At 46.7% G+C, this 17446-nt stretch overlaps 1 protein-coding gene across 5 annotated transcripts in view; it reads left to right on the top strand.

Annotated features, from left to right (window-relative positions):
- Abat (4-aminobutyrate aminotransferase) overlaps nt 1-5361 on the top strand; it is a 114424-nt gene extending 109063 nt beyond the window's left edge. For all 5 annotated transcript variants that reach the window (XM_006992123.4, XM_042283552.2, XM_076577898.1 and 2 more), the window contains 2 exons: nt 301-412; nt 2345-5361. In XM_006992123.4, coding sequence (XP_006992185.1) covers nt 301-412; nt 2345-2466 — 234 coding nt within the window. In that variant the 3' untranslated portion in view covers nt 2467-5361. The remainder of the gene's footprint in view (nt 1-300; nt 413-2344) is intronic.
- Nucleotides 5362-17446: the final 12085 nt, after the last annotated feature.

Below are 17446 nucleotides of genomic sequence, written 5' to 3'. Positions count from 1 at the left end.
TGTCTCAAAAAACGAACGAAAGAAAGAAAGAAAGGAGAGAGAGAGAAAATAAGTGATGTGCCAGGCCTGAATCACACTCCAATGATTTCAGTACTAAAGAGGCAGAGAGGAAGGAAGGTCATTTCAAGTTGGAGATCAGCCTGGTCCACATAGCAAGTTCTGGGCTGTAGACCGAGCCTTTCTCACAAACAACAGGGCTAGGGAGACGGTTCAGATTCCCAGCACTCACACAAAAGCTGTGTGGGCATGGCAGCACCAGTGGGTACCCAGGTTTGATCCCAGTTTGTCTTCCTGCTGCAGGCCCGGTACCCCCAGTTCATCAGCAGAGTGAGAGGACGAGGCACCTTTTGTTCCTTTGACACGCCAGATGAATCCATAAGGAATAAACTCATTCTAATCGCCAGAAACAAAGGTAAGGGGGATGGGAGTGGACCCTGAACTTGGTCATCTCATGTAGCGAACTCTACTGGTGTGGGTGCCAGCTTGGCTAGGTATGGGGTCGGGGAAGCGGGGGGTGCATGGGATAAACAGACTCAGTGCCCTTTCTCCAAAGAAGAAAAGTTGGCGGTGGGATTCATTCTCTTTCTTCTCATCTGACTTTCTTTCTTTTTCCTTGTATTTTGAGGCGGCATGTCGTGCAGCCCAGGCTCACTTCAAACTTGCTATGGAGCTAATTGAGGATGACTTTAAACACCTGATCCTGCTGCCTCCGCTCCCCCAGGCTGGGATTACAGGCGTTACTACCACACCTAGCTTAGTCAGTGCAGAGGATCGAACCCAGGGCCTCATATAGGCCAGCCAATCCCTACCACTGAGCTACCCCCTGCCAGCCCACTCATGTGCTGCAGACATCCACTGAGAAGCCAAGCTGTGCTAAAGGTGGAATCAGGCACAGCAAAGGAGGAGTCCTCCCTCCAGGAAGCCATGGTTGGTCTGGAAAGCAGATCGTAAATACAGCACTTGGCAGTCACTGCCTCAGGCCTGGGAACAAGGAAAGAAAGTGGGAATCTGGGGAGAAGAGGCCCTGAGTGTCAGGGAAGGCCTCCTGGAGGAGTTGGGGCTTATCTGAGGGCTTGAGGGATGAGCAAGGACTGGCTGGGTCAGGAAAGAAAGGGTGTCCTGGGCAGAGGGAGGGTGTGCGTGATTGTCTGAGGCAGGATGGTACTAGGAGAGGTGGAGAAATAGAAGACTGAGCCGGGGACAGACAGACAGACAGGAGCGATGCTGGAGAACGGATGCCAGACCTCCTCACACTGGCCTGAGGGAAAATGCAGTGCTTTGCAGTTTTCTAAAGAGCTGAGGGAAACCATGGGGGGGGGGGGGGCGGTTGGGTTTTGTTGTTGTTGTTTTGGTTTGGTTTTTGTTTTTCTAGACAGGGTTTCTTTTCGTAGCCTTGGCTGTCCTGAAACTAGCTATATAGACCAGGCTGGCCTCAAACTCACTGGCGTATGTCGCTGCTGCCTGGCGAAACCATTGAGAGTTTTAAGTGGGAGGATATTGTGGGGAGCTCTGAGCACCCGCTCTGGGTCATGCACACAATCAGACCTTTCCTGTATCTCTTTTGTTTCAGTTTTTATTTGTTTTTCTACTTTAGTGGGGGTGGGGACAGAACCGAGGGCCAGTGTATACTAAGCGAGCCCTGCCACTGAGCTACACCCCCAAGCCTTTCTTGTGCCTTCTTATGGAGTCCGAAGCAGCCCCAAAGGACAGGGACAGTTAGCTGGGGCTTGTTGCTGTTGTTTGTTTTCTTTTTTTATTTATTTGTTGTAGTACTAGAGTAACCTAGAGCTTTACACATGCTATAATAGACAAGTATTGTACCACTCGACCAGCTACCCCTACAGGCCACCCACCACCCCTATTTTTCCTTTAAAAGCATTTTTTTTTGTTGCCGGGCTGTGGTGGCGCGCACCTTTAATCCCAGCACAGAGACAGCGGATCTCTGTGAGTTTGAGGCCAGCTTGGTCCACAAAGCGAACTCCAGGACAGGCACCAAAACTACACAGAGAAACCCTGTCTTGAACTACCACCCCCCCCCCAAAAAAAAAAAGTTAGGAGGGCTGGGCCTGGTAGCACATGCCTTTAACATCAGGCAGGCAGATCTCTGTGAATTCAAGGCCAGCCTAGTCTACATAGCAAGTTCTAGGCCAGCCAGGGCTGCACAGTGAGACCTTAAGAGGGTGGGCGAGGGAAGAGAGGAGAAAGGAAGAATGAATAGCAGAAGGAAGGTCGGGGGGCCTGCATGAGAGAGCAGTGGAGGGCGATGTCAGGGGCCGCTTACGTGCCCGTCTCCCAAAAGCGGCCTAGGAACTCCCACTCCTAACTGATCCTGCTCTTCTTCCAGGTGTGGTACTGGGGGGCTGCGGTGACAAATCCATCCGTTTCCGTCCCACGCTGGTCTTCAGGGATCACCACGCTCACCTGTTCCTCAATATTTTCAGTGACATCTTAGCAGACTTCAAGTAAAGAAGCCATTCCCGTGACATTCAGAGAAAGCCTGGTCTCAACGGTGTCAACTTGATTAGTTTGCCTAATTCATATTTTCACTTAAAAGTTTATCAGAGGTGAATGTGTAAACTGAAGGGTCATTTGTGGGGCAGGCTCCTTGTTCAGTGGGTAGTGGAGGGGCAGAGTGGGAGGAGCTGGGTTTGAGTTTCCTCCCTTCGGAACTCACGGTGCCAATTGATTAAAGCGCTTAAGTTCTGTGCAAGCCTTGGACACTGTCTTAGGAAAGGCCACCAGGCCATATTTCTGCCAACGCTGGACCAACCAGTTTCTTAGAAGCCACTCAAGGCCATTCCACCTGCACTGAGGCGGATGGGCAGGATCCTTGGGTCTCTGTCCATCTCAAGTACCCTGTCTTGGGATCAGAGATGCCAGTGTTCTCTTGGCCTTCACAAATGAACATTTCTTGCTTCTCACCAAATCCCTAGCTCCATGCCCCACTCATGACTTAGTGAGGGTCTGGATGGCTCTCAGGAAGATGGCAAGGTAGGGGATAAGAAGTGTATTTGGGGGAGAGGAAGGGCTTCTGGTATCCTAAACACCAAGATCCACCCAGCCCTGTGCCCGGTGATGTCCATGGCCTGCGATTGTGTCCTTGACTGGCCTGTGCTCCTAGAGGATCTCTGAGTGGCATCAGTGGTGGTTCTTAGACAACGTTCTCCACCCTGGGTCAGTCTGGACCCAAGGGAAGGACGCCACATCCTGAGCACCCAGGGGCCACAGGGGAGCTGCCTCTGGAGCCTAAGATGAGGAGCACAGGCAGCAGAGCCCCTTCATCTCATCTCCAGGGCCTCTGGCCTGTGACCCCTCATCCCGGGAACTTCGTACTCCGGCTTTCGCTCACCCACCTTCCCTCCTCTCCTGAGCAGGGCTGTTCCGTGCAGGGGGCCTCTGCCAGACTTATTAAAGGCAATGTGTTCATTATAAAGGCGTAAGAATACCACATGTGGAAAGCAGCTTGCTGGTTCATGATGGTGTGCTTGGACTTGCCCCCACCCCACCAGAGTCTAGGCCTTTTCTGAGTGTGGCTTACCCTCAGCCAGCAGCCAGTGCTTATGCAGGCTCCAGCACCTCAGCCGAGGCATAGTGTTCTTAGAGCTGACTTGACCTGAGAGGCTCCTGAGCGGGGCTCCCCATCCTTCAGAGAGGCAGTGTTTCATGGGGTAGACTGCAGCGGGCTGGTTTGTCTTCTTCCAACATCTACTTTGCATCCTGGTGCCCCCGTTGACTGTCTGGAGAGATAGGTATACCAAGGTTCCCAGTTCAGCCCTTTGCTCCTGAGTCATCCAAAGATCCAGCTTCCACTCTTCCTTAGGCATGGTCATCAATTTACTTGCCTTGAACATGAAAGGCATTGACATGCTTAATGGAAACAGCAGATCCCCGAATCCCATTCACCTCCCAGGCCTGCGGTCTGAGACTCGGCCACCTCTTTTCATAGCCATGTGTAAGATCATTTCTACAACCGTTTAAGTGACGGGGTCTGCCTCCCTGTAAGGTTTCATTCACCAGTATGTTTATTCCACATCAATAATTTATTCACTCACCCGCCTTTCATGAAATATTAGTGCTGTTCCAGTCCCTGTGCTAAGCACCAGGAACAAACACGAAGTGAGATATAAAGTCCCTGCTCCCAGGGGCTCCCACTCCCTCGGGAAGCACGGACCCTTAACGTCGAAGTCGGAGTAGCAAGTGCTCTAGCAAGGGTTTCCAGATGTCGGTAAGTCAAGGACCCTTTAAGGGGAAAGCGGTGTTTGAGCAGAATTCTCCAGAATGAGGAGAAATTAGTTAAGCACCGACAAAGAAAGGAAGAGCGAAGAAAGGAAAAGGAAAGTATGTGCAGAGGGGCATTTGTTCTCAGCCTCTGCCCAGGAACCAGACCCCGCCCAGAATATCCCAAGGGTCAAGGTTTGATTTAACAAACAAGTGCAGGCCAAACCCCAGTTCATCGATTGGTTTAGGCAGCTTCCTCCTGAGAACCAGAGCAACGCATGCAGATTCAGTCAGGTCCTTGGCCAAGTTCCAAGGGTTCTAAGCCAGGACCCAAGCAGGAATTGCTCTTTAGTGGAGGGAGCGGCTGCTGCTTCACTTTCTTGCCACAGGGTGTGTTGACAGAAGAATGAAATTGTTTCTAGAAAGTCATCTCCAGATGTATCGTTCACCCCTTGCCTGGGAACTGTTCTTCTCATTTTAAACAAACAAAATTTAAGCCATTTACCCACAAGTTCTGGACTCGGGCACAATGTTCCTGAGAGCCATCTTTGGAGGTTAGCTCGAAGAATTCCAAGGAAAAGGATTTTCCACAAAACTCAAGATGGTAGAAACTTAGAAAAGGTTGGTGAAAACCCAGGAAGCCTGGTGGGCAGGCTTCTGCCTAGGGCAGAACCCACAAAGAGGCGCTTCTGTGCAGGTCTGGATGTATACCCATCATGCATTAGTATAGTCAAGTTTAGTAAACGTCTCTAGCCAGTGCTGTCAATTTTGCAGAAAACAAGGCCCAGTACTAGCAAGTCTTAGCACATCCTCCCTTTTTATTATAGTTTTTTATAATTTTTACTGATGCTCAGTAACCATGCAAAATTGTGCACATTAATGTACTAGTTACTAGATCTGTACCTATCTATCTATTCACATATATATATCAGCTCACTGTAGAAAACCACAGCTAGCGAGCATCACAGACTCACGAAGACCAAGTGATCTTGTTTACAGTAATTGTTCGACAGTGCCAATAAGTGATGAGGAAACTAACATGTCATGGTGTAACTGGTGACCATGTGCACAATTCCATGAATTAAACCTGTTTCCTGTGTTAATCGGTATTCTTGAATTAAAAGAAAATGTTTATAATGGAAACATCAGAGTGAATGTCGGCTTTTTCCGGGGGTTGCATTAATTCTCAGAAGTGCCCATTTGCTCCACATGAGGCATTGGCAAATTAAGAAACAATTCCATCCAAGTCCAGCCTGGTGAACCAGTCAACCTCCCGGTCACTTACTGGTAGCATGGGGGACTCACACAGCCCGTAGGTGACAGCTCAGAAAAGCTGTGTCATCGAAGCGCCACTGAAGAGTCCCTCTCCCTGAGGTTTATGGAATCTCAGGAGGGTGCTGTGAGTCTTGTGGGTTTCTGTGTTCCTTACTTTCCTCCTCTGATCCACTATCTGACAAGGAACTTAAGGGAAACGGTTCTATTTCAGTTTGAAGTTTGAGCCGGGTGGTGGTGGCACACGCCTTTAATCCCAGCACTCGGGAGGCAGAGGCAGGCGGATCTCTGTGAGTTCAAGGCCAGCCTGGGCTACCAAGTGGGTTCCAGGAAAGGAGCAAAGCTACATAGAGAAACCCTGTCTCAAAAAACCAAAAAAAAAAAAAAAAAAAAAAAAGAAAAGAAAAGAAAGAAACTATACAGTCCATTACGTTTTAGAAGGTGTGGTCACATGAGCTCGAGGTAGCAGCTGGTCACGTTGCTTCCTCGGAAGCCAAGAGCAGACAGAAGTAGAACTAGGCCAGCAAAGCTCAGGCTACCCGAAAACCCACTTCCTCCTAAAGGTTCCACCAGCTGGGAACCAAGGGTTCAAACGCCGAGTGGGGGCAGGGCAGGGAGGTAGGAGAGCTCACGTTCATAAACCTCTGACATAGTAAGGCTCGGTGTGAGTTTCCTGGGCCCCCAAGCCTCCCTTCCGTCTGCAAGGGGCTGCCTCAGTCCGGCGGAAACAGCCACATGATACCTGGGATCAGGCAGGTGGGAAGTCAGGACTCCGCAGGGGCTGCTGCAGTGACTGAGCAGAAGACAGAATAGAGCAGGACGATGTCTCTGAGGTCACAGGGAGGTGAGATGAGGTGACATGGGAAATCAGTCAAAGAGGCAGCCCAGCTTGCATCCTTGACGGCCCCTCTGCACCGCGCTGAGGGGCGAGCTTCCTGTGAGGGCAAGGGAGCTGCTGAAGGTTTGGGACAGTGGAATCATCCAAGATGCACTTAGAAAAACTCCTTGGTGACTTGGGACTGGAGAAGTGGCTCAGCAGTTACGGGTGCTGCTTTCGCAGAGGACCCAAGTTCAGTTCCCAGCACCCATGTTGGGCAGCTAATAACCACCTGTAAGTCCAGGGACAAGGGATCTGATGCCCTTTAGTGGTCTCCATGGGTACCTACACTCACATATACGTACCCACATCTAGATGCACATGTATACACATATTTAAAATAAAATAACTCTTTAGAAAGAACTCCTGAGACTTGAGCAATGGTTCAGAAGTTAAGAGCACCTGATGCCCTTGCAGAGGACCCAGTTCAGTTCCCGGCACTCACATGGCAGCTCACAACCACCTGTAAGTCCTCAACTGGCAAGACACACATATAGAAAATACAAATCCCTTTCTTTTTTTAAATTCCCGAGGGCGTGAAGAACAGAGTACTGGGAGAGTCGGTTAGTGACCAGTGGTGTCACAGTAGCCTGTGGCCTACACTTGGCATCCAGCACGTCAGAGAAGCAATAGAGTCAGAAGGCAGCAATTTATTTGTTTATTTACTCACTTATTTCTTTTTGAGACAGCATCTCACTATGTAGTCCTGGCTGGCCTATCAATGATTAGGTAGACCAGGCTGCCTTCAAACTCCCAAACATCCACCTGCCTCTGCCTCTCAAATGCTAGGACTAAAGGCATATGCCAGCATGCCTGGCCCAGAAGGCAATTTTTACCTTAATATTTAACCTTTTCATTTTTATTTTTTATGTGTATAGATATTTAGCCTGCATATAATTCTGTGCAGTACTTTCATACAGTGCTCACGGAGGCCAGAAGAAGGTGCCCCATTCCTTGGAACTGGAGTTCCAGGCCATTAAGAATCACCACGTGGGTGGTGGAAATTAAACCTGGGTCCTCTGGAAGAGCAGCCAGTGCTCTGAACTGCTGAGCTATCTCTCCAGCCCCTGTTTACCTTACATTAAATATGCTTTTTAAATAATCATAAGTAACTAATAATAATAGTGATAATATTCTAATGATCATTTTCAATATCCACTACTTCAAGAATACTATTGGCGTTTATACTGTGCTGGAGATGTGACCTGAGGGTCTGTGCATGCTAGACAGGCACTCACTCGACCTGCTCAGCCCTGTTGAGTCCTGGAACTGCACAAATAACGGGGAGCAGATTACTGAAGTCTAAAAACCAGAAGCGACGTGTATTCAAAACCACATGACTAGTCAGGGCTACAGAGAATAATTTGACTCTGTAGCCCTGAGGAAGGGCTACAAGCTCCTTTTTATAGCTAAAGGTTATACACAGGGCAGAGAGTACATTTTGGGATTCATGGCATTTCGGGATCTTGGTGTCCTGAGACTTGAGCTAGCACTCTCCGGCACCTCTGAGATGGAGGGGGGTTCAGCATCCTGATTACAGGGTGTCGGTTTAAAATGTTTACATAGTTGTGGGTTCATTTAATTGCCTTTCGCCTGACTGGGAGAATGCAGGGCAAAGGGTCAAAGCGACTGTCGGTCTTAATACAGTCAGAAATATGTGTATAGGCTACAAGCGTATGTTTTTTGTTTTTTGTTTTGTTTTTGGTTTTTTTTTTTTTTCATATTCCTGGGCTCTTAAACCCTGAGCCCCAGCCCACAGATTCTCTCTAAAAACTCACTGACCCTTACATTCTGTCCATTGTCCCCACTGGTAAGACAAAACATGCCAGGAGAATGACACAACTCGGCTGCTTTCTGGCTGGGTGACCCCGAGTCACCTCAGGCTCTAAGCCTCACTGTAAACACTACAATAAACACATTTCCCGAGGGCTTTCCTAGCTAAGAGTCACTATCCTAAAATAGTCCTTGTAAGCTGGTCATTAGTTGCCCCAATAGAAGAGATGGCTGTTATCTTCACAAGCGAGGAAACCAAGGCTCAAGGTGTACAAAAGACCCAAGCTTCCAGGCAGGAGTAACAGAGAATGGGGTGGAGCTTCACCTTGTGTTCTCTGAGGTCCCCCACCATGGACAGTGGCTGGCTGTGATGGTTAGCTTAATTTTTTTAAATATATATTTTTTTATTTTATGTGTATGGGTGCTTCTGTATGTCTGTCCACCGTGTGTGTGTGTGTGTGTGTGTGTGTGTGTGTGTGTGTGTGTGTACATTGCCCACCGAGGCCAGAAGATGCTGCAAGCCTCAGGAAAATGTAATGCAATTCAGCTACTATCACAAAAGCTATTACTTAGAAAGGTCAAGGTCTTTTCCAAAGGTCAAGCCATGGCTCAAGAAGTCTTGGTGATATTTTAGCTTTTGTATATATATTAGCCGATTCCCTCAATGATTTGTGTATGCTATGTATGCTTCCAAGAACTCCTAACAGTGTATTTTACCTGAAAGACCTATCAAGCATCCAAGACCAAACGATCTCCTGAATTAAGGTAAATTAAGCTGAGACCCTCCTTTCTTATACAGCCTTAGTGGTATTTATACTAACATTATAGACTCCTAACATTTACCTAACCATCTCTAGGGATGTAGTTTGAGCACATAAATTCCCTTTTTCTGATATATTAACTGATTTTTAGCTCTTAGTTGACCTCCTCCTTTACCACTCCCCTTTTGGGTTGTAAAAGAAAGCCTGACGGCCACTGCCTGAGGAAAACTCTTGTCTGCCTTTATGACCCGGTAGGAATTGAAGCCTGGTGACCTTGCTTTAGCGAGAGCACTGCTGGTCGCATGGGTATACAAAACTGTAAACCTCAGAGACTTGAAGATTCTGACTGGAGAACTAGATGGAGAACTAGAAGAATGAGATGAAAGATGAGGAAGAGCCAGATGGGTAAGAACGAGATGAGAAGGACCTAGATGAGGCAGAATTAAGACAAGAGAATTAAGATAGAACTTAGAGGGACAGCAGATAAAGGTAGAGAGAAATCAGGCAAGAAAGGAGCTGGGCATAAGAAGAGAACTGAAGCTGTGTATAGGATTTTATCCAAGAGGAATAAAGTAGACAGACTAAGAGCTCGGTATTCTTAGATTCTTTTCCCGAAAATAATTCTCGCCATTCATAGTTTCTCTTCTGGGCCCCTGAGAAGAAGATTATTTATTAAGGCTGGACCATAATAATTTTTGAGAAGAAGAGGGTGTTGGATCTCCTGGGGCTCGAGTTACAGAGAGTTGTGAGATGCCATGAGGATGCTAGGAACTAAACCCAGATCCTCTGGAAGAGCAACCAATGCTCTTAACTGCTGAACCATCTCTCCAGTCCCTGGTTACCTTTAACTGTCAATTTGACACACCTAGATTCACCTGAGAAGAGTCTCAGTGAGGCACTGTCTACATTGAGTCAGCTGTGGGCATATCTGTAGGAGTCTGTGTGAAGTTCATTGACATGGAACAACCCAGCACACTGTGGGCAGCACCATTCCCTAGGCAGAACATCCTGGACTGTATAAAGTAGAGACACTGAAGTGAGCAAAAGTGAACAACTGAGCATGCCTCCATTCATTCATCTCTGCTCTTGACTATGATGTGATGACATCAGCTGCTTCAAGTCCCTGCCACTTGGACTTCCCAACAGGAATGACGTATAACTGGAATTGTAAGCAAAAACAAACTCCTTTTCCTCGAAATCGATTTTCTCAGGGCTATCTTTCATGGCAACAGAAATGAAGATAGAACACTGGCTAAAGCTTTCTAAAAAAAATCATGGACGTTGGATGTGGTGGCTCACACGTGAAATCTCAACAACTCAGGCTTGAGACAGGAGGATTGAGAATTTTGAGGCTAGCCTGAACTACCCAGCAAGAGCTCATCTTAAAAACCAAGATTTAGGGGCTATGGAGGCAGATTGTTGGTTAAGAATATGTACTGCTCTTCCAGAGGACCTGAGAACGATTCCAGCACCCACATAGGGTGGCTTACAACAGCCTAAAACTCCAGCTCCAAGGGATCTGATGCCCTCTTTTGACTTCCTTAAGTACTGCACTCATGTGTACACCCCCCCCACCATACATACACACACAATTAAAAACAAAAAATAAAATCTTTTTTTAAAATTAAATTTAAAACAACGTCATGTACTAATTTCTTGTCCAGTGGTAGGTGTCTGGAAGTAATGATTCCTTTTAGTACTGCTCTTTGCTGGGTTTGGTACTACAGTCCTATAACTTAGCACATGGAAGGCAGAGGCAGGAGGATTACCTCAAGTTTGAGGGCACCTTGGTCTACAGCACAAATTCCAGGACAGTCATGGCTATGTAGGGAAACTCTGTCTCTGGAAACTCAAACCAGCAATAATGAAACAAAAACAACAAAACATTGTTTCTGTGTGATGAGTCAAGTCTCTCCTAAGCCCAACACCACCACTGTATTTCCATAAAAGTCACGTTCCCACAAATAAATAATGTTTGTTTCCCAAGGCAGGGCCAGGCCTGGCTGATGCTGGATTATTTCAACCATTAATCAGTGAAACCAACATTTTGTCCCTGGTGCAGGCACAAACAAGTCCAGATGGTATTAGGCCTGCCTGATTAAGTCTAATCAGACAAGGTTTTATGTGGTGATGTATTGTGTACCCCAATAAAGCTTTCCTGGGGATCAGTTGAATGCTGCAGGACCATTACAAAGCCATAAAACATAGACTCTGCCTGAGGCTCAGAGAGACCCTGTTGCTTTTCATTAAAGAACTCAGGGGTCCTGAAGCCATAAGACACCATGAAATGAAAGTTCCCGGCAGGTTGTTGGGGTGACTTATCCCAGGCTGTCCTCCCTAAGCAGCTAAGGCCACGAACTGCATTCTGGGAAGTGCATTAGATGTAGTGGTTTGATGATGGCCTGGGATGGGGATAGACACCTGGCTGAAAGACAAGGTAAGCTGGCTTTGGAGAACAGAAAGGACAACAGCCAGCAAGGGGCTGTGCAGCTGCACTCATTAGCCAAGCAGGAGCCTTGTCAGTCAGGGACCCCACTGTGCTTACAACGGCAGCTGATCAGAGCCTGACAAGCCACAGACCACCCTGTCCCCAAGCATAGATGATGTAGAGCCAGAGTGTGGGGCCAGAGGGCCAAGCCAGGCAGTTCTTAGCTGACAGGAAGAAAAGCCGTGCTGTGAGAAACAAAGAGGAGTCCATCCCAAATGCTTTTCAACAACTGGGTGCTTCTGATGTGCACCCCGGATGGGTCCAGCTAGAAGCACATAGTTGGCAAGTTTTTCTCTGCCTAGAAAGTCATGCTGAGAGAGGCCAAAGAGATGGTTATTCAATAAAATGCTTGCTGAGTAAGCATGAGGATCTGAGTTCAATCCCCAACACACACCTACTTAAAAGGTAGGTAGGGTGGCATGCACCTGTAATTCTATCATGGGGGTGGGGGACAGGGAGGATTCCAAGGGCTCTGTGGCCAGCTAACCTAGCTTAATTGGTGAACAATCCTCTTTAACTCAAAGGTTAATGTGATCACAAGTGGAATGTGGTGCCACATGCCCATAATTCCAGCACTTGGAAGGCAGAAGAACTGGAAGTTCAGGTCATTCTTGACTACGTAATAAATTCAAGGCCAACCTGGGCTATATGAAACTCTATCTCAAAAAATCATCATCAACAAAAAAAGAGGATGGAGTAGCCCTTGATACCCTGATGGTGACACAATTACTCAGGTGCTATGCACACATACCTGATAACTCAGAAATCAGCCTGTGTCAGATCCTGAGATAACTTCTATTGTCTATATTTTATTATTTTATTGTGCAATATTCCTTTACACTGTGTGAATATATGTCTCTGTGATTGGTTTAATAAAAAATCCAAATGGCCAGTAGCCAGGCAGGATTTTGGGGGCAGAGAGAATGCTGGGAAGAAGGACAGAGTCTCAGGAGTCAGGAGTGAGATACAGAGGAAGCAGGAGATGTACATACTGCACTGAGAACAGGTATTGAGCCACATGGTAGAACATAGATAGAAATATTGGTTAATTTAAGTTATAAGACCTAGCTAAAAACAAGCCTAAGCTATGGGCTGAGCACTTATAATTAATATTAAGTCTCTGTGTGGTTATTTGAGAAGCAGATGGCAAGACAGAAAAGTCCACCTACATTTTATTTTGAGACAGGGTCTCATGTAGCCCAGGTTATCCTTAAATGAGATCTTCCTGCCTTGGTCTCAGTAGTGTACTGCCATGCCCAGCCTCACCAAAACATGTTTACTTAATCTTTTTTTTTTTTTTTTTTTTTTTTTTTTGGTTTTTCGAGACAGGGTTTCTCTGTGTAGCTTTGCGCCTTTCCTGGAACTCACTTTGGAGACCAGGCTGGCCTCGAACTCACAGAGATCCGCCTGGCTCTGCCTCTCGAGTGCTGGGATTAAAGGCGTGCGCCACCACCGCCCGGCTACTTAATCTTTTTTTTAACTACAATTTTATATATTTAATTTGGTATCTATGGATGTGAGTGTGTGTGTGTGTGCCACATTTAGCATGTGGAGGTCAGAGGACAATTTGTGGGAATCAGTTCTATTATTCAGGCCTCAGGAACTGAATCTGGTCATCAGGCTTGGCATCAAGCACCGTTAGCCACAGAGCCCCCTCACCAGGCCTTTAGTCTTTTAAATCTTTTAGGTGATATGAGCTTAGGCATCACCAACACCTTGTATAGTTATTATTAAGACACTTAAGCCGTGCAGTGGTAACACATGCCTTTAATCCCAGTGTTTGGGAGGCAGAGGTAGGCAGATCTGTGAGTTCAAGGCCAGCATGGTCTACAGAGCAAGTTCCAGGACAGCCAGGGCTACATAGAGAAACCCTGTCTCCAAAAAGAAAAAAAAAAAAAAAAAAAAAGACAGACCCAGAGGCGGTTGACAGGGACATACAGGCCCGGCGGCAGAGACAGGCAGACGCAGGTAGGCCTGTGGCAGTGGCCCGCGGAGGTGGACAGGCCCAGGGACAGAGATGAGCGGACGCGGCTTGGAGCAGGGACGCCCCTGGCCCCGGCACCTGGAGAGGAGGCTGTCTCCGTGGGTCGGAGCCGGGGCGGGTTTGGACACTCTGTCTGGGGACAACCCAGGGCCCAACTGCTGATCCTGTGAAACCCAACAACTTGGAGGTGTTGGTGAGACTACCCTGCTCAGCTGAAACCCATCTGGGAGAGGATTCAGATGCCTACAGTTTGAAGTCTGAATAAACAAGATCAGCTGAGGAGTTGACAAATGAACAAAACGTGACCTGGGAACACAGAAGAAGGCGCTACCCAACCACCAAACCAGATCACCAGAATCATAAGTATATAATTCACCGACTGAAATCAGCTGCCCCTGAAGAAACAGCCCAATAGCACCAATTTAACCAAGAACCCCTACTAAACCAAGACTAAAAATTAGAACAAGAGAGGCACTCTCAGACACAGACACCACCTGCACCGAGCAGAGGAAGAGATGAGTAGACGCCAGTGCAAAAATACAGGCAACAACATAAAGACCTATATGGCAACATCAGAACCTAGTGATTCTACACCTGCAAGACCTAAACATACCATGACAGAAGAAATAGAAGAAATCAACCTTAAAAATGACTTTAAGAAGATGATAGAAGCCCTTAAAGAAGAAATAAAACATTCCCTCAAAGAGGAAATAAAAACTTCCCTTAAAGAGGAAATGAAAAACTACCTTAAAGAGGAAATAAAAACTTCCCTTAAAGAGGAAATGAAAAACTCCATTAAAGAGGAAATAAAAAAACTCCCTTAAAGAAATGGAAGAAAAAACGAACAAAAAAATGGGAAGAAATCAAATCAAGCCAAGAAAAAGCAATTAAACAGATGAAAGAAACATTCCAAGATCTGAAAAATGAATTTGAGACAATAAAGAAAACACATGCTGAGGGAATGCTGGAAATAGAAATCCTGACTAAATGAACAGGAACTACAGAAACAAGCATAACCAACCGATTGCAAGAGATGGAACAGAGAATCTCTGACACTGAAGACATGATAGAGAAAATAAATTCATCAGTCAAAGAAAACACTAAAGACAAAAAAGTCGTAACACAAAACGTCCAGGAAATTTGGGACACCATGAAAAGACCAAACCTAAGAATAATAGGGATAGAAGAAGGAGAAGAATACCAACTCAAAGGCACAGAAAATATATTCAACAAAATCATAGAAGAAAACTTTCCTAACCTAAAGAAAGACATACCTATGAAGATACAAGAAGCTTACAGAACACTGAATAGGCTGGATCCAAAAAAAAAAAAAAAAAAGTCCCCTCGCCACATAATAATCAAAACACTAAACACACAGAACAAAGAAAAAATATTAAGAGCCGCAAAGGAAAAAGACCAAGTAACATATAAAGGCAAACCCATCAGAATAACACCAGACTACTCAATAGAGACTATGAAAGCTAGAAGATCATGGACAAATCTCATGCAGACACTAAGAGACCATGGATGCCAACCCAGACTATTATACCCAGCAAAACTCTCAATCACCATAGGCGGAGTAAACAAAATATTCCAGGATAAAACCAGATTTAATCAATACCTGTCCACAAACCCAGCCCTACAGAAAGCACTAGAAGGGAAAATTCAACCCAAAGAAGCTAAACACATCCATGAAAAATCAAGCAATAGATAATCCCACACCAACATACACCACAGAAGGACAACACAACACAACCACAAAAAATAACAGTAATTAACAATCACTGGTCATTAATATCCATCAATATCAATAGTCTCAACTCACCTATAAAAAGACACAGGCTAACAGAATGGATAAGAAAACAGAACCCATCCATCTGCTGCATACAAGAAACACACCTTAACTTCAAAGACAGACACTACCTCCGAGTAAAGGGCTGGGAAAAGGCTTTCCAAGCAAATGGACCTAAGAAACAAGCTGGTATAGCTATCCTAATATCTAGAGAAAAAGGATGTTTCAAAAGAGAAGAAGTCTTGTGGCAATGCCTCAGTGGTCCAGGTAACTACCAGAACTCAGAAATCCACGACGGAGACTAAGGCAGCAGAGGCGAAACACATAGATGTACATACAGGAAATAATAAAGAAAAAGTCAGTAAAGCCAAGAAGAATAAAAGAAAGGTGGATGCTGAAGCCCATCCATCAGATGAGCCTGTGAACGAGAAACCAGTGACAAAAAAGAAAAAAAAAAAGATGGAAAGCAAATCCAAAAATTGTACCGAGGTGCCAAAGGATGACAGCAAGATGGAGGAGACTAATGGGGACAATAAAAAGCAAAATACTTCCATTAAAAAAGGTGCAAAGAAGAAACCTCAAAAAGGTAAATCAAGTAAGAAAGGCAGCAGACCTGCTCAGGAGACGCAGAAGGAGATGGCTCCGGCAGAGCCTCCTTCCATGGAGCTGGCTCAGGAGGAGGTCTCTTCCGGTCCTGCGCTCACTCAGGTGGTGGTCACCCCTACAGGCTCTACTCAGCCCGGGCTTCCTTCTCCCATGGATATTGCTCAGACTGGGCCTGCTCAGATGGGGCTGCCTTCTCCCCTGGAGCCTCCTCAGAGGGAGCTGCCTTCTCCCCTGGAGCTTCCTCAGAGGGAGCTGCCTTCTCCCCTGGAGCTTCCTCAGAGGGAGTCGCCTCTTCCCACGGAGCCTCCAAAGAGGGAGCAGCCTCTTCCCATGGAGCTTACTCAGATAGAACAGCCTCCTCCCATGGAGCCTGCTCAGATGGAGCCTCCTCCTCCCATGGAGTCTCAGCGGGGATAGTGTCAGAAGAAGCTGCTTTGTCCTTTGGACCATGCTCAGGTGGAGGTTGCTCAGACAGGGCCTCCTCACATGGGATCTGTTCAGAAGGAGCCTCCTGCTGTCATGGAGCCATCTCTTCAAGTGAAACCAGTCACCAAAAGGTCTTCTCCCCGAAAAGAGAGTACCAAGGAGAAGTCGGGCATGCAGAGTGAGGTGGTGCGGCAGGAGCAAGTCCTTATTGAAGTTGGCTTAGTGCCTGTTAGAGATAGCCAGCTTCTGAAGGGAAGCAGGCACGCACAGGATCTTCCAAAGGGAAACTCAAGAAGAGACGAGACACCTAAGGACCAAGAAATTGGCTCTGATGGGGAAGGAAATAAAATGACCCCTCTCAAGAAAGTGGGAACAGAGGAAGCTGGCAAGAGTCTAGCTACGCTTGCTGCTCCCAAGGAATCTACCAGTGTCTTATCCTCGGAACAAAACTCAAATGGGTCAGGTGGTGAAACGTTACATGCTAAGTGTCAGACTGGTTCAGCTGGGCTTTGTGAAATGGAAGTGGTCACTGAGCAGAACCCAGACAGTGTCCCTGTGAAAGCCTCAGCACCCGAACCAGCGTCACCATTGCCTCCTGTCCCATCACCAACCGTAACGGCCTCGCCTCCTATCACTTTGGCTGAAAACAGTCACTGGACATTGATGAAGACGAAGGCATTCACAGCCATGATGGAAGTGACCTGAGTGATAATATGTCTGAGGGAAGTGATGATTCTGGGCTGCATGGGGCTCGGCCAGTGCCACAAGAAGCAAGTTCAAAAAGTGGGAAGGAGGGGTTGGCAGTTAAAATAACCGAGGGAGAGTTTGTTTGTATTTTCTGTGATCGGTCTTTCAGAAAGGAAAAGGATTACAGCAAGCACCTCAATCGCCATCTGGTTAATGTATACTTCCTTGAAAAAGCAGCCGAGGGGCAGGAGTAGTGAGCCGGCCAGTGGAGGGCGGCTCGTTACAGTTTGTAAGCAATGCCTCACTTTTAGTTTAAGGCAGTAGACACACACAAGCTCGCTTTAATTAGTGTCCAGTGCTGATTTTTAAGTGACATTATTTCCTTAGGACTGTAGGTGTTACCTAGTGACTTGCAAAAACCTTAACAAATCCTAGGGAGTTAATGTAAGAAAACAGATACTTAATCTGTTAGTCTGTGCAGTGCAGTGAAGAAAGGCGGGATGGTAGGTGACGTTCTCCAGGGTGTCTACCTGTGTGGCACTGGTCGGGTGTTCTGCCCTTT

The sequence above is a fragment of the Peromyscus maniculatus genome, chromosome 8 (genome assembly GCF_049852395.1).
Source record: "Peromyscus maniculatus bairdii isolate BWxNUB_F1_BW_parent chromosome 8, HU_Pman_BW_mat_3.1, whole genome shotgun sequence".
NCBI lineage: Eukaryota > Metazoa > Chordata > Mammalia > Rodentia > Cricetidae > Peromyscus > Peromyscus maniculatus.
This window is presented reverse-complemented; position numbering and strand designations above follow the sequence as displayed.